At 42.0% G+C, this 21,568-nt stretch overlaps 4 protein-coding genes across 5 annotated transcripts; 3 read left to right on the top strand and 1 right to left on the bottom strand.

Annotated features, from left to right (window-relative positions):
- Positions 1-2,177: 2,177 nt before the first annotated feature.
- On the top strand, positions 2,178-7,253 carry jam3a (junctional adhesion molecule 3a; the record flags this gene model as incomplete). Its single annotated transcript, XM_084436669.1, has 9 exons — positions 2,178-2,196; positions 2,470-2,538; positions 2,637-2,750; positions 2,861-3,013; positions 3,133-3,335; positions 3,495-3,594; positions 3,866-3,995; positions 6,855-6,906; positions 7,052-7,253. 9 exons carry the CDS (start codon positions 2,178-2,180, stop codon positions 7,085-7,087), a joined length of 876 nt encoding a protein of 291 aa, XP_084292795.1. The 3' UTR covers positions 7,088-7,253.
- A 1,100-nt stretch (positions 7,254-8,353) lies between these two features.
- LOC311316974 (vacuolar protein sorting-associated protein 26B-like) lies at positions 8,354-11,782 on the top strand. The gene is made up of 7 exons (XM_084447959.1): positions 8,354-8,466; positions 8,649-9,079; positions 9,271-9,427; positions 9,734-9,898; positions 10,055-10,230; positions 10,310-10,452; positions 10,635-11,782. The coding sequence occupies exons 2-7, from the start codon at positions 8,857-8,859 to the stop codon at positions 10,770-10,772; spliced, it is 1,002 nt and encodes a 333-aa protein (XP_084304085.1). The 5' UTR covers positions 8,354-8,466; positions 8,649-8,856; the 3' UTR covers positions 10,773-11,782.
- A 212-nt stretch (positions 11,783-11,994) lies between these two features.
- On the bottom strand, positions 11,995-15,757 carry LOC311309601 (thymocyte nuclear protein 1-like). 2 transcript variants are annotated; one of them, XM_084438932.1, is made up of 8 exons: positions 15,682-15,757; positions 15,503-15,556; positions 15,196-15,410; positions 15,030-15,098; positions 12,656-12,748; positions 12,481-12,576; positions 12,218-12,368; positions 11,995-12,139 (listed from the first exon to the last, which is right to left on the bottom strand). In XM_084438932.1, exons 2-8 carry the CDS (start codon positions 15,552-15,554, stop codon positions 12,093-12,095), a joined length of 723 nt encoding a protein of 240 aa, XP_084295058.1. In that variant the 5' UTR covers positions 15,555-15,556; positions 15,682-15,757; the 3' UTR covers positions 11,995-12,092. The 2 variants fall into 2 exon arrangements, with proteins under 2 accessions (XP_084295058.1, XP_084295057.1); XM_084438931.1 differs by having other exon boundaries at positions 11,995-12,368.
- Positions 15,758-16,296: 539 nt separating this feature from the next.
- On the top strand, positions 16,297-21,512 carry LOC311317267 (isobutyryl-CoA dehydrogenase, mitochondrial-like). The gene is made up of 11 exons (XM_084448341.1): positions 16,297-16,431; positions 17,393-17,493; positions 17,734-17,903; positions 18,664-18,773; positions 18,919-18,995; positions 19,149-19,286; positions 19,432-19,567; positions 19,701-19,798; positions 19,916-20,068; positions 20,606-20,708; positions 20,878-21,512. Exons 1-11 carry the CDS (start codon positions 16,314-16,316, stop codon positions 20,931-20,933), a joined length of 1,260 nt encoding a protein of 419 aa, XP_084304467.1. The 5' UTR covers positions 16,297-16,313; the 3' UTR covers positions 20,934-21,512.
- The last annotated feature ends 56 nt before the right edge of the window (positions 21,513-21,568 follow it).

Genomic DNA, 21,568 nt, shown 5'->3' with positions numbered 1-21,568 from the left:
GACTTTAGCTTATGGAATGAAGGCGCGCTACTCAAATGTAGCTAGCTAATGTTAGTGTTTTAAAGAGGTTGAAGTGCAGTCCTTGCGTTATACCGTTGGCTAGCTAGCTCATCGTTAGCTGTATTTTTTCTGCTGGATCTGCTGTCACTGTGACACTCAAATTAAGGAGTCCAAACCCGTTTGAACGACTCCGGCGCATATGTCCCATGTCACAGCACTTTTAATTCGTCGTTTGTGCAATAATTTGTTATAAAATATTTGTAAACTTCTGAGTAACGTTACCTACTCAGAAAACGTCAAACGTAAAAAGTGGGGTCGTTTTTGTGTCAGGTGGGCTAGGTCTAATCACTCGCGGCAATTAGAAAAAAAATGATGGCAACGTAATTTGCTAGAGCCACAGAGACACCCGTCTACGTCCAGGGTGTACGGGGAGGTCACTTATCAACATACATTCCATTTCTTTATCAGCAGACCACTGATATAAAAACGGAACGATTTCAGAATATTTGCTGCACTTAAGTCACCACACCATATGCTCGCATATAAATACATAAAAAAATCTCAAACGGAAAACGTTAAAGATCTCGATGTAACTTCTGTAACGACTGTACATGCGATCTCCAAATCCCACACACGGGATGACATTCAGACAGGCTTGCTTGTCTTTCAGCTTGAAAAACTCAGCTGGAACGTTTCGCTTCCAAAACAACTCAGCTGATCATCATTCCACAACGTACAGGCAAATAGCCTACACTGAATTTTACAGAGATTTCAGTTGTAGCAGAAAGTTACCAAACGAATGTCTCCTAGTTGCTGAAACTCATGAGGACATTGTAGTAGTAACTGTCTGTTATTGGGCTATCATTTCAGTTTGAAGATCTTAGCCATTCAATTCAGGCTTGCTGTCTGGCCATTTTCAGTTTGGCTGGAATGTCTGGGAAAGGTTTTTTTTTTAGTTGTTTTTTTTAGAAACACACTGGATCAACAGCGTGACTATAAGAGAGCATTTCACTCACAGTAGGCTATAACCTTACCAGCATTATGACCATAGAGGATTAGACCGAAATAGATTCTGTAATATCCACATACATCTGTCGCATTATTTTCTGTCTATTGTGCTGTTTAAAGAATCAGACAACATTGAGACTCTACTCCTCGCATAAGGGATCCTTTCTTTATATATTTGGGTGAACAGAGGGAGCTTCCACTAGCCTATGTGGAATGTTTTAATTATTTGTATACAATAGCAATAAGCCATTGTCTTTTTAATTGACCATGGGGATTCTCTCCCATGGCCTGAAACTGTCTGGGAACAAAACAAAGCCTTTTGGCAGCCATTGTTACAGAGGGGCTTGCATGACTATAATGACAAACGACATGTCTTATTGAACAGCCAAAAGCAGAGTTGTCTAGCTACTGTAAACCTATAGCAGATAGCATAGCAAGTCATATTTAGATATTGCTACTCACAGTAGACCTATTCAGTGTAAAGATTATTGTTATTTGGGTGATGACTGAAGGGAGGACAAATCCCTCTGTTTACCAAGAGAAAATTCATATCTTTGTGGCCAGTCACTGTTGGGTGTAAAAATAGCCCTTGATGTACAGGCAATGGGAACATCAGCCGCAGAGACGGAAACTGGGACCTGAGAGTCACATCTCATCAGTGTCCACAGCTGTGCTAATATGACTGGTTGGTCCTGTTTTAGGCGGAACTAACATAGGAGGTAGCTAGCATTCTACCATGCAGTATACTATCCTAGAGTATTTTGGCCTGTCTAGTCCTGTCTGGGTAATTAAGGAATCGTAATTAATGTGCATCATCAATTGTTAACCAAGCATTCTAATCAACTGCAGAGTGCTTTTATCTGTCTGGATTACACACACATCTGAAGTGTATATCTCAGATGAATTATACTCATACATAAGGGTCTGATTTCTCCTCTGAATAGAAATCCTTCACATCGCCCACACAGGGGAGGGAATGTTTATAGTATATCACTGGGGTCTCTTTTATCAGTTCTTATACTGTACCTCCTCGTTATTTCATTTAAGAGTGGTGTGTACAGGGCCGGACTGGGTGAATATGTCATGCCCAAGTCAGGCCACGAGCCGAGCCGACGCGGTGAGATGGAACACTTTCAGTGTTCGGGGGGGGGGGGGGGGGGATGCTCCCGATGGCCAGTCCGCCCCTGGGTGTGTAGATTAAAGTGGGGAGAAGACACTGAGTACTGAGCTCCTCTCCAGGACTACTCGCTTGCCTCTTATACTGTTAGTATACATTTTGGTGGACAATGGGAATTACAGTATTCATCAGATACTGTTATCCTAATTATTACTTATTACTCCCCTCTCCTGTATTGATATTCATAGCTCTAATCCTCTTTCAGGCTATGTGCTTAATTGGCACTGTCCCACGATTTTGGTGCAAGTGTATGCCACTAATATTTCCTTTGTTGTCTTTCACAGCCTACAATCCATCACTTGGGGTGACCCTGCGCACTACAGACCAGACTGTCTGGGCTAATGAATTTGAGCGTAAGTTGTTGAAAAACGGACCTTCTTTTTTTGCATTCCATTTCCAGTCTGCTATGCTGTTCTGTATTCTCTTTTGACACAGTTCATTTTCTTTTCAGCTATTGAACTGACCTGTTTGATAGAGTCCATCTCAACTAACAACCCCAGAATTGAATGGAAGAAAATAAAAAAAGGTGTTGTCAGTTATGTGTACTTTCAAAATCGTATTTCAGGTAAATATTCCTTGAAACACCAAACCAACCAGCCATCTAATAAAATTCATAATCATAGGCTATTATTCATGACGTACTGTCTAAGAAGAGTGGGGTTTTGTCTCTATTAGGGGACTTGGAGCACAGAGCACAGCTCAGAGAGCCAGCTAATCTTCTGATCACAAACACTAGCCGGTCGGACACTGCACAGTACCGTTGTGAGGTTGCTGCTGTTGATGACCAAAGGGACTTTGATGAGATTCTCATCAGTCTTGCAATCAGAGGCAAGCATACATTTTCATATTCCTTTCACTTAACTGTCTTATAGTTGAGACCCCTGCATGTTTATAATGTTCTACAGTGTAATCTTCAGTAAAGTGTGATCATTGTGTGTGCTGTGCAGTCAAGCCCGTGGTGCCACGATGCAGTGTGCCCGTCTCAGTGACCGTTGGCACGTCCTCCGAGCTGCGCTGCCTGGAAAACGAGGGTTACCCTGCCTCACAGTACAGCTGGTTCCATAACAAGGAGGAACTTCCTCTGGACCCCAAGAACAGCGTCAAGTTCATCAACTCATCCTACACCATAAACCCTGGCACAGGAGGCCTGGTGAGGAACTGACTGGCTTGGAAGGAAACTAACCATAATGAGGGAGATAATCTCTGCCTTTTTACATCCTCGTACTATACTGTACTATTTCTCCTACTTTCCTACTGTTGAAGAAATGTGTGGTGTTATATTTGTTGATTTTGGGGTTTGTCACCGCAGAAATTCCGGAGGGTGAGGAAGGAGGACGCTGGGGAGTACTTCTGCCAGGCCAAGAATGACGCAGGACATGCACAGTGCCTCCCACAGCTGATGGAAGTCTGTGAGTACCATAACTAAACAGGCGACTGACATTCCTACCATGACAATGTAGTGTTGTGTTAAATTTAGCTGTCTTTTATACCGTTGTTACATCAGACATGCCTTGTGCTTACTGAACTTTAGTGAGCCATTTGGGTTTATAAATCACAATGCTTGTCATCCCTTCGACAGTGACATTCCAAGGTCATTCCATGGAATTCTTTAAACGTGTGGATGTCAGCCAGATGTTCCATCTCTGAATGTCCTTCCCATGTTTTTTTTCTTTTCTTCAGATGATGTTGACATTGTGGGGATATTCCTGAAGTCATTTGCAGCAGTAGCGGCACTTATCTTTGTGGCTCTAGGGATTTGTCATGCCCATAAACATGGCTGCTTCTCCAGCAAGGATCACACAGGGAACAAGTTAGTAGTACCATGCAGGGCTTTGTGAGAAAACTGGACTAGAATGTTAGTGTTCTGTTCCATACGGGACCACGGTCCATGTAATGTTTATCAGTTTAATTTTATCAATGACGTGACTAAATAGAATAATATGTAATTGTTTGCCATATTTCAATTTAGCATTTTTTTTTACCTGATGTTACATAACGATCTGGCCTCGTTTTTTACAATTGTCAATTTTTGTATACGCTCCTTTGAAATATGAAATTTGAAATATTGACGCGGTCAGAAAACTGGAGTATTTCCTGTTTTTCGCCTCATCTGGAGGGAGGAGGGGAGGGAACTCTGCTGCACGTCATCAGATATCACAGCGGAATCACACCGCCAGCTTGCTCCTGGCACTAATTTCAGTTCATTTCTGTCTGCGTTCCCCGTAGTCAGCTAACGTTATGTTGAGCTAGCATAAGATATAATACATCTTCGCCCAGTACATCAATATAGGCTACCATGCATATTCATCAAAACAACTACTTGTCCTATGTCTATATATTCATGTAATTGTACCACCATAACAGACATATTCAAAGCATATCTTCACTATTTTTGCCAAGTTAAAATCATTGTGTTACAGTTACAGTACTGTTAGTTCAATTAAATTGATAGTCTTTTGCTCGATCTAGCCTTCAGTAGGCCTACGCTAGCCTACTCTGGCCAAATGTCAAGAGGTGGACATCATCCTCTCTTCGTAGAATCTGGCTATGTGCTTTTCTTACATTTCCTTCTGGATCAATTAAGTATTTATCTATTTCTATCTTGAGCAGTTGGATTATTGTCATTATAAGCATGGAGAATAACCATGCACTGACCCGACCCCCGTTCGGACTTGAATTACATCTTCCATTCATTTTCTATGCGGCTGTGTGTGTGAGTGATCCTGCCCACAGAGAGTAGCCTGTATGAGTCAGTCGGCTATAGTTTATCTGTGTATTATCATAGACTCTGAGGCTCCAGCGTAGGATAAGGCTCAACTATTGTAAGAACATTATGGGTATCTATAGTCTCTGTTGTGGAAGTTTGTTTGAGACAGGTAGGCTATGATCAGTCAACTTGTCTGGGGTTTATAGACCTAATAGGCCTACTTAGCTCTTAGCAGGAGCACAGACCTGCTCTCCTCTTCAGAAGACCATGTCCAGTCGAAAAGTTGCCTGACTATAGCTCAGTTTAATAAAGTATCAGGACCTAATCCACTGTGCGGATATCATCTCCTCTCAGAATTGAACCTTTTTATCCTGCACCTGGCCAAATGGTTGGATGTGCACGCAGCTACTCTGTCACTGTATATATGGTAAATGGTAAATGGACTGCACTTATATAGCGCTTTTCCACCTTAGCGGCACTCAAAGTGCTTTACAATGGCCTCTCATTCACTCATTCACACACACATTCACACACCAATGGCGGTAGCTGCCATGCAAGGTGCTAGCCTGCTCATTGGGAGCAATTTGGGGTTAGGTGTCTTGCTCAAGGACACTTTGACGTGGACAGTTGGACAGTTGAGCTGGGATTCGAACCACTGACCCTTCGATCACTGAACGACCCGGTCTACCAACTGAGCTACAGCCGCCCCCGATATATATCGCCTACTACCAGATAATATATGCTATGTCATAACCGCCACCCTAGTTCTATACCTGGAATAAAATCACCATCCGTCTTTATGTTTTGTTTGCCAACAATCTAAGGGCTGCAACAGTTACCGTGGATCTTCTCACTCCTGCACAATGTAGACTATACTGTAGATACCCATAATGTTCTTACAATAGTTGAGCCTTATCCTAAGCTGGAGCCTCAGAGTCTATGATAATACACAGATAAACTATAGCCGACTGACTCATACAGGCTACTCTCTGTGGGCAGAATCACTCACACAAACAGCAGCATAGAGAATGAATGGAGAATTGAATTCAAGTCCAAACGGGGGTCGGGTCAATGTGTGGCTCTCCGTGCTTATAATGACACTAATCAAACTGCTCAAGGTAGAGATACATAGTTAAATACTTAATTGATCCGGAAGGATATGTAAGAAAAGCACATAGCCAGATTCTACGAAGAGAGGATGATGTCCACCTCTTGACATTTGGCCAGAGTAGGCCAGCGTAGGCCTACTAGGCTATATCGAGCAGAAGACTATCAATTTCATTGAACTAACAGTAAGTGCTACTGTAACTGTAGCACAGTGATTTTAGCACGGCGAAAATAATGAAGATATGCTTTGAATATATCTGTTATGGTGGTATGATCACATTAATATATAGACATAGGATAAGTGTTTGTTTTGATGAATATGCATAGTATATTGATGTACTGGGCAAAGATGGATTATATCTTAGGCTAGCTCAACATAACGTTAGCAGACTACGGGGAACGCAGACAGAAATGAACTGAAATTAGTGCCAGAAGCAAGCTGGCGGTGTGATTGGTTGATTCCGCTGTGACATCTGATGACAATTTTCACTTTTCAAAAGAGCATTTACAAAAATCGACAATTGGAAAAACGAGTCCAAATAGTCAAATTTCTATTTAACATCAGGTATAAAAAATGCTAAATTGAAATAATGCAACCAAATACATATTATTCTATTCACTCAAGTCATTGATAAAATTAAACAGATAAACATTATACGGACCGACCACAACCTGTAGACAATCTGTCCAGATTGTAATTGCAACTGTTGAATACAACTGGTTGAACGAGTGTAAGGGTGAGGGCAACTGGGACGTCAGTTAAATATCTGTTGAAAATTAGCTGAGTATCTTTAAACTATTATAGTGGCTAAATGCATCTTTGTGTGGAAATGATGGCCTCATTTTGCCTTTCAGCTACAAACTGCCAGCACAGGATGACGGAGTTGAGTACGGAGATACAGATGAGGTGAATAAAATGAGCATGGGCCTTAATAAAGAAACGGCTCTATTAAGCTGAATTAAGACATGTTCTATCACCAATAGATTTTATATAATGTGTGGGAGAAAAAAAAAAAAAAAAAGGTAATGTATGTTCATCATGTTTCCATCAGGGTCATTTCCGCCACAAATCATCATTTATCATTTGACATCAAAGAAGGAGGACGGACAAGAGGAGACCGACGGACAAGAGGAGACCGAAGGAGACCTGCTGAAGACAGAGGCATAACAAACATGGGAGCTTTGTGTGAGAAATCTGAGCTGTTACATTGCACATTTTCGGTTTTGATGTACACAGGACGTGGCTACTTTAAATTTTCCTTGGCATAAGCGATTTATAAAATCAAGTCCTGTATTCTAACCTACTGTATGGCTTGCATCAAAAATGAACCAACAAGCTTGCCAAAGTTATCATGTTAATCATTATTTAGCTATTCCTTTCTGAAAAGCAATTGCTATTTCATGTAGCTGTATTAAGAGTATAATAATGTTTTAGGACACTATGTTTTTATTTCTTCAGTCATCACTATCATTGCATAAACAATACAGTTTCAAAGCTGTGACATTTGAGTTTGGTCAACGTGCTCATCTTAACTGATGCTGGAACATTCCCCAACACTTTGTAGAAAAACCTCTTTTTTACTACGTTCAATTTCTATAGTGTACATGTTTTACGGGAACTGTCAGCATCTCTGATTGCAAGCTTGCCTGGTTTGTGTTGATATGGTTGAGTATATGTATTTGTATATAGTTATACAGACAATATGTAGACATAAAGCTTATAAACTGTCAGAGTCCAAATGCACAGTATTATAGTCTTGATGTGCTAAACGGAGACAAGTAACCTCTCTGATTACAAGATAACTGCTGATACAGTTTATATATCCCATAAATGCTGCAACTCAAGGTATACTATACGTGAAGTAAGTATTATTTTTTTACGAGTGCCGTTTCTGTGTACAAGTGACCTTCTGTGCTTAAATTTTGTTATGAATATTGGACATATTGTCCAGTTTTCACTCAGTATTATACTGTATGTATGTATGTACATAATGTTTTGTTATATATTTTAATTTTCATTTACACATTAAAAATATTCAAGTGATGGCAATAAAACTATAGCACATTTTATTCCAGTTACGGTGTGTATCATACAGATTTAACAATGTTGCAAACTGAAATTGTTATTGTTTATATTAGTTTAAAATTTTCATTTGTATAATTTGTAAATAACTACTCAGGAATTGTTAAAGATGTTCGTCGTTCATTTGTTGGTGAAGTGCTGAATACTACTTATTTCCATTTTGTCAATAAAGACTAGTAACTGTCACTGAGACTTTTACTGTGTAGTAACAAGAATCTAACTTTTATTTTGAAATAAGAAATCCGGAAGTGTGTACTGAGAGGAAATGATCGTTTGACAACATATGACATTACCCGTCTCTGGAAAGAGCCCAAGTAGAGCCACAATTTACCAACGATTACATTTCAAGGATATTATTAAAACGCAGGTGTTGATCACTGTTGGGTAAGTATAGTTTTAACTCGAAAGAAACACGACCAACAACGGTGTTAATTTCAATGGATATGACATTACTATGCACATTTTGATCGCTGGTTGTCGAGGCTGTAACGTTAACGTTAGCTATTCCTAACCTAATTTGAAAGGAAAGTAGAAACGCTTATATTTGCATCATCCCCCCCCCCCAGACCCATCTCTATGCGAAGAACCCAGAAGCGGTACAAGGACTGATCTGTAGCTGACCACGGTGACAAATAATTCGGTTTATTGGACTTTGCCATGAACAGCCTAATTTGATAGCAAACAGGGCACTGGAGGTGTCACGTACAGTCACTCAAAAGTAGCAGACACCACTTCATTCCTGGATCCTCTTATCCAAGTGTAAAGGACAAAAGTATGAGTTTCTTCAGTTTTGGCCAAAGCGCAGAAATTGATGTAGTTCTGAATGATGCCGAGACGAGAAAGAAGGCTGAACACAAGACTGAAGATGGAAAGAAAGACAAGTATTTTCTCTTCTATGATGGGGAGACAGTTAGTGGAAAGGTGAACGTCACTCTCAAGAACCCTGGGAAAAGGCTTGAACATCAAGGGATCAAAATAGAATTTGTTGGACAGATTGGTGGGTACACACTTTTACTGCAGTGGTGATTTATATGTACATTACACATGTTGCAATCTGAACTTTCTCCTGAAATGGTGAGAAAAAGCTATTATGTTGCCCTATGTCCTGCATTGATCCATTCATATTCTATAGAGCATTACCCTAGTGATGTTAAAAATGTCTTTTTGGTACATGTCTTTCATTTTTAGAGTTGTACTATGACAGGGGAAACCACCATGAGTTTGTCTCCCTGGTAAAAGACCTTGCAAGGCCAGGTGAACTCACCCAGTCACAGACCTTTGACTTTGAGTTCACCCACGTTGAGAAGCCCTATGAGTCTTACACAGGCCAGAATGTCAAGCTACGGTAAGGCAAAGCAGTTTTCACTCTGCTATAAGCCTATAGCTGAGGAAACCATTACTTTATGAATTACTCTTTAACCCGAGTTCACCTTTGACTTGTCTGTTATGTGCACTGTTCACTGCTACCTCTCGACACTGAAGTTAGAGAGTGCAAAGATAACATTCCACATGGTTGACATTAAATGCATAAGACTAAAAAGACTGTCATTAAAGCTACATGGAGGAGAGCAATGAGAATAACTTGTGTTAAATGTCATTCATACAGTTCCATTGTATCTCAGTTCTCGTGTTCTGTCGGTTCTACTTGTAGGTACTTCCTCCGGGCTACAGTCAGCCGGAGACTGAATGACATCAGTAAAGAGATGGACATTGTGGTCCACACACTCAGCACATACCCAGAACTAAACTCATCTATAAAAATGGAAGTGGGAATCGAAGACTGTCTCCATATTGAGTTTGAGTACAACAAATCCAAGTAAGAAATACATTGCTAGCCCGCAGGGCCAATTCAGCTCATGTTCTGTGTGCTAGTCAACATTCTGCACCCATAATTGTAGGTTTGGGGTGATTTCTGGATGATTGCCAGATAATAGCGTGCTTTGTTCTTCTATAATGATATCTCCCTCTGTAGGTACCACCTGAAAGATGTTATTGTGGGTAAAATCTACTTCCTGCTGGTGAGGATTAAGATCAAGCACATGGAGATTGACATCATCAAACGGGAGACAACAGGCACCGGCCCTAGTGTTTACCATGAAAACGATACCATCGCCAAGTATGAAATCATGGATGGGGCACCAGTCAGAGGTAGGTAACAGTGGAAGATGATGATTTAGAGTCGGTCGGTCATTGCCCTGCCTTACTCTTTGGTTGTTTTGGGTTTTAGGAGAATCAATTCCCATCAGGTTATTCCTGGCCGGCTATGAGATGACCCCCACCATGCGAGATATCAACAAGAAGTTCTCAGTCCGTTACTACCTTAACCTTGTGCTGATTGATGAGGAGGAGAGGCGCTACTTCAAACAGCAGGTAGAGCATGGAGTATTCTGATGACCAGTTTTGATTAGTTTTAGTTGTGCATGCAAGGTGACAAGGATGGAATTTTCAAATGACATCTCTAACAGTGATAAGATGATACTTAGCATTTTTACAAACAAGTGATTGAAACCTAGCCATATGAGGAAGCTCATGGTCACTCCCAACTCTTACAGGAAATCACACTGTGGAGGAAAGGTGACGTTGTGAGGAAGAGTATGTCCCACCAGGCCACCATTGGTGTCCAGCGGTTCGAAGGCTCGGCTAGTTCAGAGAGTGCCCTGGAGCAAGCGGCCAGGGAAGACAGTGGCTAAAGCTGCCTTCCTCCATTCTCCTCACAAAAGACTGGCGTCTGCTGAGGAGTAGTGCAGGCACTTGTCAGCTCACATTATCACTGTTGAACCAGCCATCTGTTTATTACAGCTGCTGGATAAAGGGAGAGAGGGAGGATGAAGGGACACTGGATATATACACATGAACAATGAAAAAGAGAAGCCTGCATGTGGCATTACAGATGGATTTTGGCTGCAGGCCGTCTTCATCAACACACTTCTCCAATAAAAGTTAAGCCAAACACATATTTAGACCTTCCCTGTGTGGAAACTAAAACAAGAATATTATACTGCCCTTTTATCCATTATCTTCAATCATCAACTCTCACAAAATGCAATTATAACCTTTGCTTTCTGTATGAATGATTCTAACATAGTACATAACACTGTACGACCGTAGGGAATTACAATCATGAGACATGATGCATTTTCAACATTCCATGCCCAATCTAATGCATTCCTGGCATTTGGCATAATGGTTCAGAAGAACGATGAAAGTATACAGTATGTTATATGTTTGCAGTGATGTTTTCTTTGCTTCTAATTCTTGTGTCAGTCATTCTGTGTTACAATTGCACAAGAAAATCATTGGAAAGATTCTGTTGCATCAAACGTGTACGGTCTCCTATTGTTGATAGGGATTAGGTATTATCCTATACATTTTATGTCCTGTAAATAAGAGCAGCTATTGATTCTCTTACTCATGCCCCTCTTATGTACATTGATTAGCATTACAGTAGTCTGTTCCCCAAAATCAGTTATAATTACACGCTTTACCTCAGCATTCCTAGTGTTAGCAGAGGCAAGGGTACAGTATAGTGTGCTTGCGTTTGAGGTCTGATAGTAGTCTTCTAAATCTTCCACATTTTTAGAGACTTGAAATGTTGTGCCTATAAGTGTAACTAGCAAATGAATCCTCTTGCGACTAACACATTTTCTTGTTTTAACCTAAAAGATCAATTTGTCTATTCTTTGTGCTCTGCAAATTACTAATCCTGTCCCTAAAACGTAAATAAATTGATGCCAAATTCTCCATTTAAAGTCTCTGCATTGTCTTTCCTATATGAAATGGTGGATGGTTGTGAGCTGCTTTAAGGTATATATCTAAAACCTGACTACTTCTCCTGATAACTATTGCGAACAGTCATAGAATTATGAACCGTAATAATGACAACATAATGACAACTCAATGACATGTCTTTAATACTGTATAGACTTTGGCATAAAAATAAACATTTTAATAGTCTCAATCCAAATCGCAATCACATCCACGTCCATCTCCATGTCATCTAGTCCAAAATATCACAACGGATCTTTGTTCTCCAAACTCAGTACAAAATCAAATTCCTCTGAAAGAAAGAGACCGAAAGGGGAATTAAATGAGGAAAATGGTTTCAGTGGAAATGTACTGTGTGATCTCATCTCACCAGTAGTCAGGCGTTGGATGGACAGTCTTGCCCTCGTGAAGAGTGCCATGTCCTTCAGGGGCCCTCCTTTTGCCTTGTGCTGCTGGTGGTATTTCTTCAGCTCAGACAGAGGGATAAAGCGCTTCATCATCCTCTGATAGTGGACGTCCACCTGACAGACAAACACAAACAAGATGGTAGAAAACCAAGACAGTCTTCAGCAAAGGAATTGTTTATGTCTGACGTAACAAACAATGACTTATACAATATTACCCCATTCTTACCATACTCCATTTGGGGTTATCTAGCTTGCTGGATGCATCAAAATGGACATCCTTTTTGTCAAACTGAGTGTGGTCCACGTATGCCTCCTTTACAACCTAGGACAGACCAAGCAGGTGAGAGCCTATTACTAGCTCCTACAGTGTGTGAACTACCAATTGGAAGAAAGAGGCTCACTTTCATTATCCCAGCTATCCCAGGCTCCTTACAGTTGCTGTGGTAAAAGAATGCCTGCTGATCCTCTTTCATGTCCATCATGAAGTTGCGTGCCTGCAAAATATATTATTGCTTTATTTCAACAGGAGTCAAATTGAGGCAAACTATTGCAAGTGAGCCATGCATTAGGGTACACGAATGTGCACAATAAATAGCAAATGCAAATATATAAGGTATTAAAGTACAAATAGGCCTACAATATGTATATTTACTGATGGATAAACGACTAGAAATGGTGCTCAGTGAGCACAGACCTCTGCCCCTGAATGCATTTCGTGGCTCTGTGCACGGCAAAATTGAATGGGTTCTAAATTGGCCCATGCTAAACCCCTCCACTGAGTTTCATGAAAAACAGTCTGGTAGTTTTTGTGTAATCCTAGTCCAAAAAATGAATGGAGGTGAATGGCCATCTGGGCCGAGTATGGGCAGCAGGTGGACCCGCCCCGTGATTCGCTGGGGCAGAAATAAAAATGACGATGTGAATGGGTGGCTGTATTTGGTCAGCTCTCTGGCGCCCCCCTCAGGTCAAAGCCGGTGGGGGGGAAGTGGGATGCACTCTGGGTTAGCACACCCTGATCCAAACCCCAGTGAGAGCCTATGTTGGCTCTAGCCCCAACACAGGGAGCTGGCTTCATTCAAAGTTTCCGGCCTGTGATTCAGATCTGCTCAAAAATGTTATGGGTTCTAAGATGGCCCATGATACACCCCACCCAACCTGTGATTCGGATCCACTCCAAAATTTAAAGGACATGGCCAAGATTATGGGAAATATGCTTGTTTTCCATCTTCCCTGGGGTTAGACAAGCAGTATGAAGCATTTTCAACTCTGTGCGTGCAATATGGAGTGGCGAGACCTGGACCAATTAGCCTAGCTTAGCGGCATTCACTGGTACCAGGTTAGGCCGATTAGCCTACTTTCCAAATGTCAAAAAAGCTCCGGATCCTTTGGAAACCTATGGAACGACCCGTGATACCCTGGCCTCGACTGCCTGTTATTACAGCTCTTTACAACACACTGAACCATATTTCTAAAGTTATGGACGCTGTATCTAGATACGAGCTAGTCTACTGTAGCATCCAACTATGTGCGAGCTGATGATATTCACTTCGCTCGTTGGAACGCACGTTTGTTTACCTCGATACCTAGCTAGTCACAATGCTACGCGTTTGGAATGATGCGTGTAATCCCTACGCCTGGTTCTAAAAAAAATAGTTCTGAGTATTTCTGCTTAGAAAACAAAAATGTTTAATCAAAAATTGTGATCACTCAACGTGGTAAATACACACATTAAAAACTCTAAACAGAATAGTTTTGGAGTTGTACTGGGGGGTTATTTCGTGACATTTGGAAAGTAGGCTAATCGGCCTAACCTGGTACCAGTGAATGCCGCTAAGCTAGGCTAATCGGTCCAGGTCTCGCCACTCCATATTGCACGCAGAGTTGAAAATGCTTCATACTGCTTTTCTAACCCCCATGTCCTTTAATAGGTAACAAGTTGGCCCATGCTACACCCCGCCACCAAGTTTTATGGAATAGCATGTGCCAACTTTTTTTTTTTTTTTTCCAACACCAAATTTTGGAGCGGATCGGAATCACGGGTCAGGTCCACGGGCCGCCCAAACATAGTCGGACTGCTCATTAACTTCCCTTCATTTTTTGGACTATGATTATGCAAAAACTACCAAACTGATTTTTATGAAACTCGGTGAAGGGGTGTAACATGGGCCACCTTAGAACCCATTCAATTTTGCAGATCCCAATCATGGGCCAGATCCACAAATGAAAATAAAACTTAGAATGAATCCAGCTCCCTGTGTGGGTGTGCTAGAGACAGGGTTTGGACTGGGGTGTATGGGGAGAGAGCCAGGAGTGCACCGCACTGCCCCCCGGCTGGCTGCGATCCGTGGGGGGCGCCATAGAGCTGTTCAAATACAGCCACCCATTCACCTCCAGTCATTTTTTACCTCGCCCCAGTGAATCACAAGCCACCCAAACACGGCCTGAACGGCTTTTCACCTCCATTCATTTTTTGGACTAGGACTACACAAAAACTACCAGACTGCTTTTCATGAAACTTGGTGGAGGGGTGTAGCATGGGCCAATTTAGAACCCATTCAATTTTGGCATGCACAGAGCCACAAAATGCATTCAGGGGTGGAGGTCTGTGCTCTCTGAGCACCATTTCTAATTTAGTATTAAAGGCTTGTAAGGCTAGGACATCAAGTACTGTACTTAGCAAGAATGGGTTGAAGAGAAAACAAAGGAAAAGACATCTAGACTATCATTAATACACTGTCAGGGAAAGCTGTCTCATTGAAAACCATTATCCGGTACCTGATAGTTCCTGACACCATCCCAGCACCCAGTTTGGTTAGGAAGTGCCTTTAGTTCCTCAATCCCAAACTGCAATAGAAACCAACATACCTGCTTCAACACACCACGTGGACGACCCGATGATGATGAGAATGTGCAAGTGCATTTTACACTGTGGTGATTATACCTTCACATCTATGCCATTTTCAAACCGGCTCTCGGGCTCTGACTTCATCAGCCAGTGACAGTACTGAGGGCAGCTAGGTGGTTCTTCACCCTTTGTGTTGTCCTTCTCCGCAGACTTCTCGAGAATTGATGCCTTCCTTTTACCACCGACTTCCGGGCCAACCTCCACTTCCACAGGTGAGTCCTCACCCTGGGCATATTTCTGAACATCACTCCCTAAACAGAATAAACAATCACCCAATTGTGTTTCCTGAATCAATATTAGACTATTATCAGTGCATGCACAGATCAAATGTATGTGATCTTACTGGGCTTTCCAGTTCTTGAACGCCCAGTACGGGCCCTTTTTTTAGGTGCCATGCCTGAAATGGGGTTTGAGAGACATCAATAGCCAACAGCCAAAGGTCTCATCACAGTTCCTCAATAATCCCAGCCCTCATAAACAAACACATGCAATATATCCATTAATTAAATACATTTGACATACCCTCTCAGCCAAATATCAATTGCGGTGTGTCGTTATCGATGCCTCAGCCTGAACTGGAACTGGAGACTGGCCCGCGGAAAACAACTCGGATGTGCTGTAGGAGCTAGCCTACCACGTGACGCAAACAAGCGATTTCTTGGTCAGTGTACATAAAAACAATAACCGCGTATGACACGCAATTCTTATGTTGACATCTTTATTATGCCGCATTTCTTTGTAAAACCTAACTAAAGCTAAATGTGTTACTTAACATTCTATTGCACTACAATTCCTGGTCTAACTCGACTACATTTCCCTACACAGCAATGTGACATGACTAGACTCTAAAGCTAATGGTGCATTCGTTTGTGGTCGGAGGTGGCAAGTCGCAAGTGGCAAAATACCTTCCTCCGACCTGTGTGCATTCGAGCTATATACCATTATATCACAGTTAACTAGTTATATCTAGTGCATTCGAGCAACTGGGGGCTGAGAAACATATCCGAATTTGCGACGAGGAAGTGCGAGTTCATGAGGTGTTTTATTTAATCATTCCTAGTAGCAAGTCGCAATTTGCCACCTCCCAGTTAAAAACGAACGCACCATAAGTTACTGTGGCTAGTAGAGAGAGCTAGCTAGCTCGACCAAGCACCATGGCTGCTGTGGGGACGTTATCTAGAGTTGCCCGACTGAATTCATGCATCGGCAGAAGTCGCCATTTAATATTTAACAGCATAGTACACAGACGAGGAATAGCTTCATGCATCGACCGTAAGTCCGGTTATTTTAGCTGGTTTTCAGGCAACCAAATGGCACCATAACATGCACCATGTTAGCTAGCAGCTAGCCATATGGCATCATGGTACGTTAGCTGACAATGCTAGTAACGTTAGCGTCGTTTTGGAGTGTAACTCGTCAGTTTTGTTTTAGATAAATAACACTTTCCTCTGCATCGAGAAAGGCTGTCAATTAAGCTAAACTAACGTAAGCTAGCAGCTAGCTAGCTTGTCTCCTTCATTATTCTCGTGGGACCCTGATATCAGTTTTAACTAACGTTAGCTAGCAAACGTTATTGTAGTGTGATGACTTGTTTCATGCATTTGGCTGGATTTGAAGCAACCAATCAAGTCAGTTGATTGACTAGCCAAACCAGTTGCTCCCTAGCCTCGCGTCCTTGGGGGAGAGCCTGGTTTCTATTCGCTTGGTTTCCGGTCTAGAGCCCGCTGGTATCCTGTCACACAAATGCCGAATCGAGCAGCCTAGTCTCGCCAGTCGCTACGAATTAGAATAAAACATGGATATACCAAACGGAGTAGCCTATTCCATAAGAAGTTCTTGCCGCATCGCAGGTTTGTGTTTTTGGACAGGGTGGATCACTATCCGCTTAGACCGGAAACCACAATTGCAAAGCAAATAGGCCCAAAGCCAGTTGCTCCCCGATGAGAGCCCGGTGATTAGAGGCTACATTGGAGACTCCTCTCCACCACTCAGAGACAAGGTTGTGCATCCCACCCCCTTCCTGAAGTGACTGCCCCCAATCTTACCTGACCTTTAAGGTGTAATACAATGTTAGAAGAGATTTGTTGTGGTATTTTATTATTTGTTGTGACATACTGTAGGTGATTAATTCCTCAAGATAACCTATTATCTTTGCACGGTGGGTATGTTACAACTGTGACACCATTAGGCCCTGTCCAACTGTGTGACTGTAAACTTGATCTCTCCCCTGCAGCTGCTCATGGGCTCACAGATGAACAAAAGGAGTTTCAGAAGGTGGCGTTTGACTTCGCAGCCAATGAAATGGCTCCTTACATGGCCGAGTGGGACCAAAAAGTATGTCTGTTGCAGTCCTTCAGTGCTGGGATGGCAATGTTGGTGTTTGTCATGACACTAGTTTGCACCATTTTTAATCAGACACAGCAGACACACACAAACACACTACACACAACATACAACATCAAGACAATGGATAAAGTAATACACACATTTCAAACAGCTAAAAAAAGAACAATCATCAACTAACAGCAGAGGTTAATTGTCAGTTGAAGGTGACAGTTCTCTTTTATTGTTCAGGAAATCTTCCCGGTGGAGACAATGCAGAAGGCTGCACAGCTGGGATTCGGAGGCATCTATGTGCAGCCGGAGGTGGGAGGCTCAGGTCTATCTCGTCTGGATACATCAGTCATCTTTGAGGCCTTATCCACAGGCTGTGTCAGCACCACTGCCTACATCAGCATACACAAGTAAGCCTGACTGTTTATTGTCCTATTTGCTGCGACTATGCTGTTTCTTGGAACCCGATTTAGGCTTGAGCTCTACTCCCTTGTAGAGGGGATTTGGAATGCAAATAATATGGTGCCAAGTTTGGATGCAGTTGATGTTCAAATCCCGGATCCTCCTGTCCAAGTGTCCTTGGGCAAGACACTGAACCGCAAATTGCTTCCAATGAGCAGGATAGCACCTTTCATGGCATCCACCACCATTGGTGTGCCAATGTGAGTGTGAATGGGTGAATGAGAGGCCATTGTAAATCGCTTTGGATAAAAGCGTGTGCAGTCCGAACTGCCCATTGACGTCAGGACAGCAGAGTCGTTACCCATCTTTCGTCGCAGGCTCAAAACTCATCTCTTCAAGAAGTACTACCACAATCATCCCTCTTAAGCACCTATTGTATTTTAGATTGCTATTCTTGCACTTTGCCTTCAGCACTAGATTTTGCTCTTAGTCACTTGTTTTATAAAGGAAATGCACTTGTGAGTTCTGGCAAGTGGTAGTACATTGGCTTTTCCTACGTTTAATGCAAGTTGCTTTGGATAAAAGCATCAGCTAAATGACTGTAATGTAATAATGTAAATGTAATGTTGTCTGCACAGATTCTGTCTGACACCGGTGCTACCTGCCCCTGGACCTCCCTAGGGGAGACCCCAAATCTACTGTAGTCCCGCATGGGGTCCCTGATCCTAGTGATGTTTCTCCAATGAATGCTCCTTCTTTCCTGTGCAGCATGTGTGCCTGGATGATTGACACCTTTGGAAACACTGAGCAGAGGGAGAAGTACTGCCCTGATCTCTGCACCATGGACAAGTTTGCCTCCTATTGTCTTACTGAACCAGGCAAGGCTCTGTTAGTTCTAGTCTAGGTCTTTCTGTGTGTTTTCTTTATGTCTTTAAGTCTTTAAGTGTTTATGTCTTTCTGTGTGTGGTCTGGCACCCGATGAGTTCTTGATGCAACTATGTTTCTTTGTTTGTGTGATTCTAGGAAGTGGAAGTGATGCTGCATCCTTACTCACTAACGCACAGTTGAAAGGAGACTGCTATATTCTGAATGGCTCTAAGGTACATTTGCTCAGATTTGCATTATTTTTGTTGTAATGTTTGTTTAAAAAGTTTTCCCTCAGTGTGTGTGTGTGTGTGTGTGTGTGTGTGTGCGCGCGTGTGCGCGTGTGTGTGCGCGTGTGTGTGCGTGTGTGTGTGTGTATCCTGTTGCAGGCCTTCATTAGTGGTGGTGGAGACACAGATGTGTATATAGTAATGTGTCGAACGGGAGGAAAGGGCCCAAAGGGCATCTCTTGCCTCGTAGTGGAGAAAGGAACTCCAGGACTGAGCTTTGGCAAGAAGGAGAAGAAGGTACTTACTATTTACATATGTATTTTTATGAAACACAGAATATCTCAGCCATGTCCACTAGGTGGTGGAGCTGAGCCATGTATTTGGTCTAAATCAGGGAATGCAATGATTCTTTTAACAGACTGAAGTTTTTTTTTATCTCAAGATGGGATGGAACTCTCAGCCAACCAGAGCAGTGATATTTGAGGACTGTGTCATACCAGTGGCCAATCGGCTGGGCCAAGAGGGACAGGGATTTAATATGGCCATGAAAGGCCTGAATGGTGGCAGGATCAACATTGGTGAGGATTTAGTTAATCACTTCTTCGTTATAGGGCTTTATTTTATTTATGTATTTATTTATTTTACTACAGTATAGATGTGGAAGGAAACCCAATGTTGTCTAATACATTGTACTGTGACTTCTCACTGCAGCTTCCTGTTCTCTTGGGGCGGCTCATGCATGTGTGCAGCTCGCGAGGGATCACCTATTAGTGCGTAAGCAGTTTGGTGAGACACTTTCCAACAACCAGGTACACGGCCCTTTCACCAAAGAAATTAGTCTCTTCTAAAATGTTTGTTCCATTCTGTGTGTGGTTGGACTTGATACTGTATAATAGCTGACTTGTACCCTTGATGTGTTCTTGTAGTTCCTGCAGTTTAAACTGGCTGAGATGGCCACTAGTTTGGTTGCGTCCCGTCTGTTGGTGCGCCAGGCTGCTGTGGCGCTGCAGGAGAATAGGTCTGACGCTGTGGCCCTCTGCTCCATGGCCAAACTGTTTGTCACAGATGAGTGCTTTAATGTAAGTTACCGCCTGCAGCCGTCTTTCAGAAGTCAATGTGACTTATAAAATACAATTACAACGGTACTGTAGGTACTTTGATTATTGGGGTGCAACAGGCTCACTTATCTGACACTGAAGCCGGTAGTGAGGAAGGCTACTCTGTTGGATTGGATTACCATAAACATCATCCCCTCCAGGGGTTTTGAGCTCTATTGCCATCAATTTGATGAGCCTGAGTAGGAAATTAACATGCATGAGATTTGCACATTGCGCATGCATTTTTTGCATTGTATACTGTATATCATTCTACACACATTTGTGTGATTAGTGTGATGAAGATGTGTTTCTGTTTTAACACCCCCCCTTATAGGACATAACACATTGATAGATTGATTGGTTGATTGATTTCCACTGAGAGAAATTGCTCAAACAATTATGTAGATTAAATCGTATCAGTGTGCATTCTATGAAGGATTTTAGTTCTGCCTTGTTAAATTGGATTGATGTGGTTCTCAAGCTGAACACATGCAGTTCATGTTTGTCATTCCTCAACAGATTTGCAACCAGGCTCTCCAGATGCATGGAGGATATGGCTACCTAAAAGACTACGCAGTTCAGCAGTTTGTAAGGGACATCAGGGTGCATCAGATATTGGAGGGTAAGTGTTTAAAATACAATGTCCACTCCAGTAATCTCTGTAATAATGGCAGTGTGATTTCTGCTTATTTTGAATAGCAGGTCCGTTTGGGAGGCTCTTCTTGACCACTACCATTGACATAGTAAGTACCTCTAACTTTCCATGTCTCTCCCTCTCTCTCTTTGTGCAGGAACAAATGAAGTGATGCGGATGATCATCTCCAGAAGTCTTTTGATGGACTTGTGATGAATGCTATTCCATAACCTCCCTAACTGGACTTTATCTTGACTCGGATGGTGATGACCACTTTGGTGATGACCACTTTTCCTGTGAGCTGTTTGTCTATGACTGGTTTCCTCTAAACTAGTGTAACTGATGACATAGTTGTGAGATAACTTTAGGCTACTGCAGTCATCCTCTGTGTTTATGGTATTATATCATGTTACGTAAATATGCATTTAGTTTTTAAAAGTTCTTTTTTTTTTAATGAGAGCTACTTATTGAGATTAAGGTATAATCTGCCCCAGACATGCAAGGTCTCTTTCCTCACTGGTGTATTCTATGACTACAGATGTGTTTGATACTGTAATATAGCATTGGGATGAAGAATGTCAGGCTGTTGTACAGCAGAAAAAAAACATTTTTATCACATGTCAGTGCTGAAATCAACTAAATTTAAATTTCAACTAAATTTAAATTTAAATGTATCTGTCCAGGACAAAGTGGCCTTCCTTGTATTTAATGTTTGCGATTTTCCTTGGTTTGGTGACTACAGATTATGCAGTCTTTTTTGTAGACTGAAAGACAAATTAAAATGTTGAATGCACACAGGCAGGTAGGCTGACAAAGTAGTTCCATGATATATATATTGTACTATGTAT

The sequence above is a fragment of the Borostomias antarcticus genome (assembly GCF_949987555.1).
Source record: "Borostomias antarcticus genome assembly, chromosome: 1".
NCBI lineage: Eukaryota > Metazoa > Chordata > Actinopteri > Stomiiformes > Stomiidae > Borostomias > Borostomias antarcticus.
Note: the sequence above shows the minus strand (reverse complement) of the source record. Positions and strands in the feature narration are given on the sequence as shown.

Coding starts and splice junctions, on each gene's coding strand:
- LOC311316974 (XM_084447959.1), top strand. CDS start 8,857: ATGAGTTTCTTCAGTTTTGGCCAAAGCGCAGAAATTGATGTAGTTCTG. Junction 9,080..9,270: donor AGAATTTGTTGGACAGATTG/GTGGGTACACAC, acceptor TTTCATTTTTAG/AGTTGTACTATGACAGGGGA. Junction 10,453..10,634: donor GGCGCTACTTCAAACAGCAG/GTAGAGCATGGA, acceptor CAACTCTTACAG/GAAATCACACTGTGGAGGAA.
- LOC311309601 (XM_084438931.1), bottom strand. CDS start 15,554: ATGGCACCTAAAAAAAGGGCCCGTACTGGGCGTTCAAGAACTGGAAAG. Junction 15,411..15,502: donor TTCAAGAACTGGAAAGCCCA/GTAAGATCACAT, acceptor TATTCTGTTTAG/GGAGTGATGTTCAGAAATAT. Junction 12,577..12,655: donor GGATAGCTGGGATAATGAAA/GTGAGCCTCTTT, acceptor GGTCTGTCCTAG/GTTGTAAAGGAGGCATACGT.
- LOC311317267 (XM_084448341.1), top strand. CDS start 16,314: ATGGCTGCTGTGGGGACGTTATCTAGAGTTGCCCGACTGAATTCATGC. Junction 20,069..20,605: donor TCACAGATGAGTGCTTTAAT/GTAAGTTACCGC, acceptor ATTCCTCAACAG/ATTTGCAACCAGGCTCTCCA. Junction 20,709..20,877: donor GGTGCATCAGATATTGGAGG/GTAAGTGTTTAA, acceptor CTCTTTGTGCAG/GAACAAATGAAGTGATGCGG.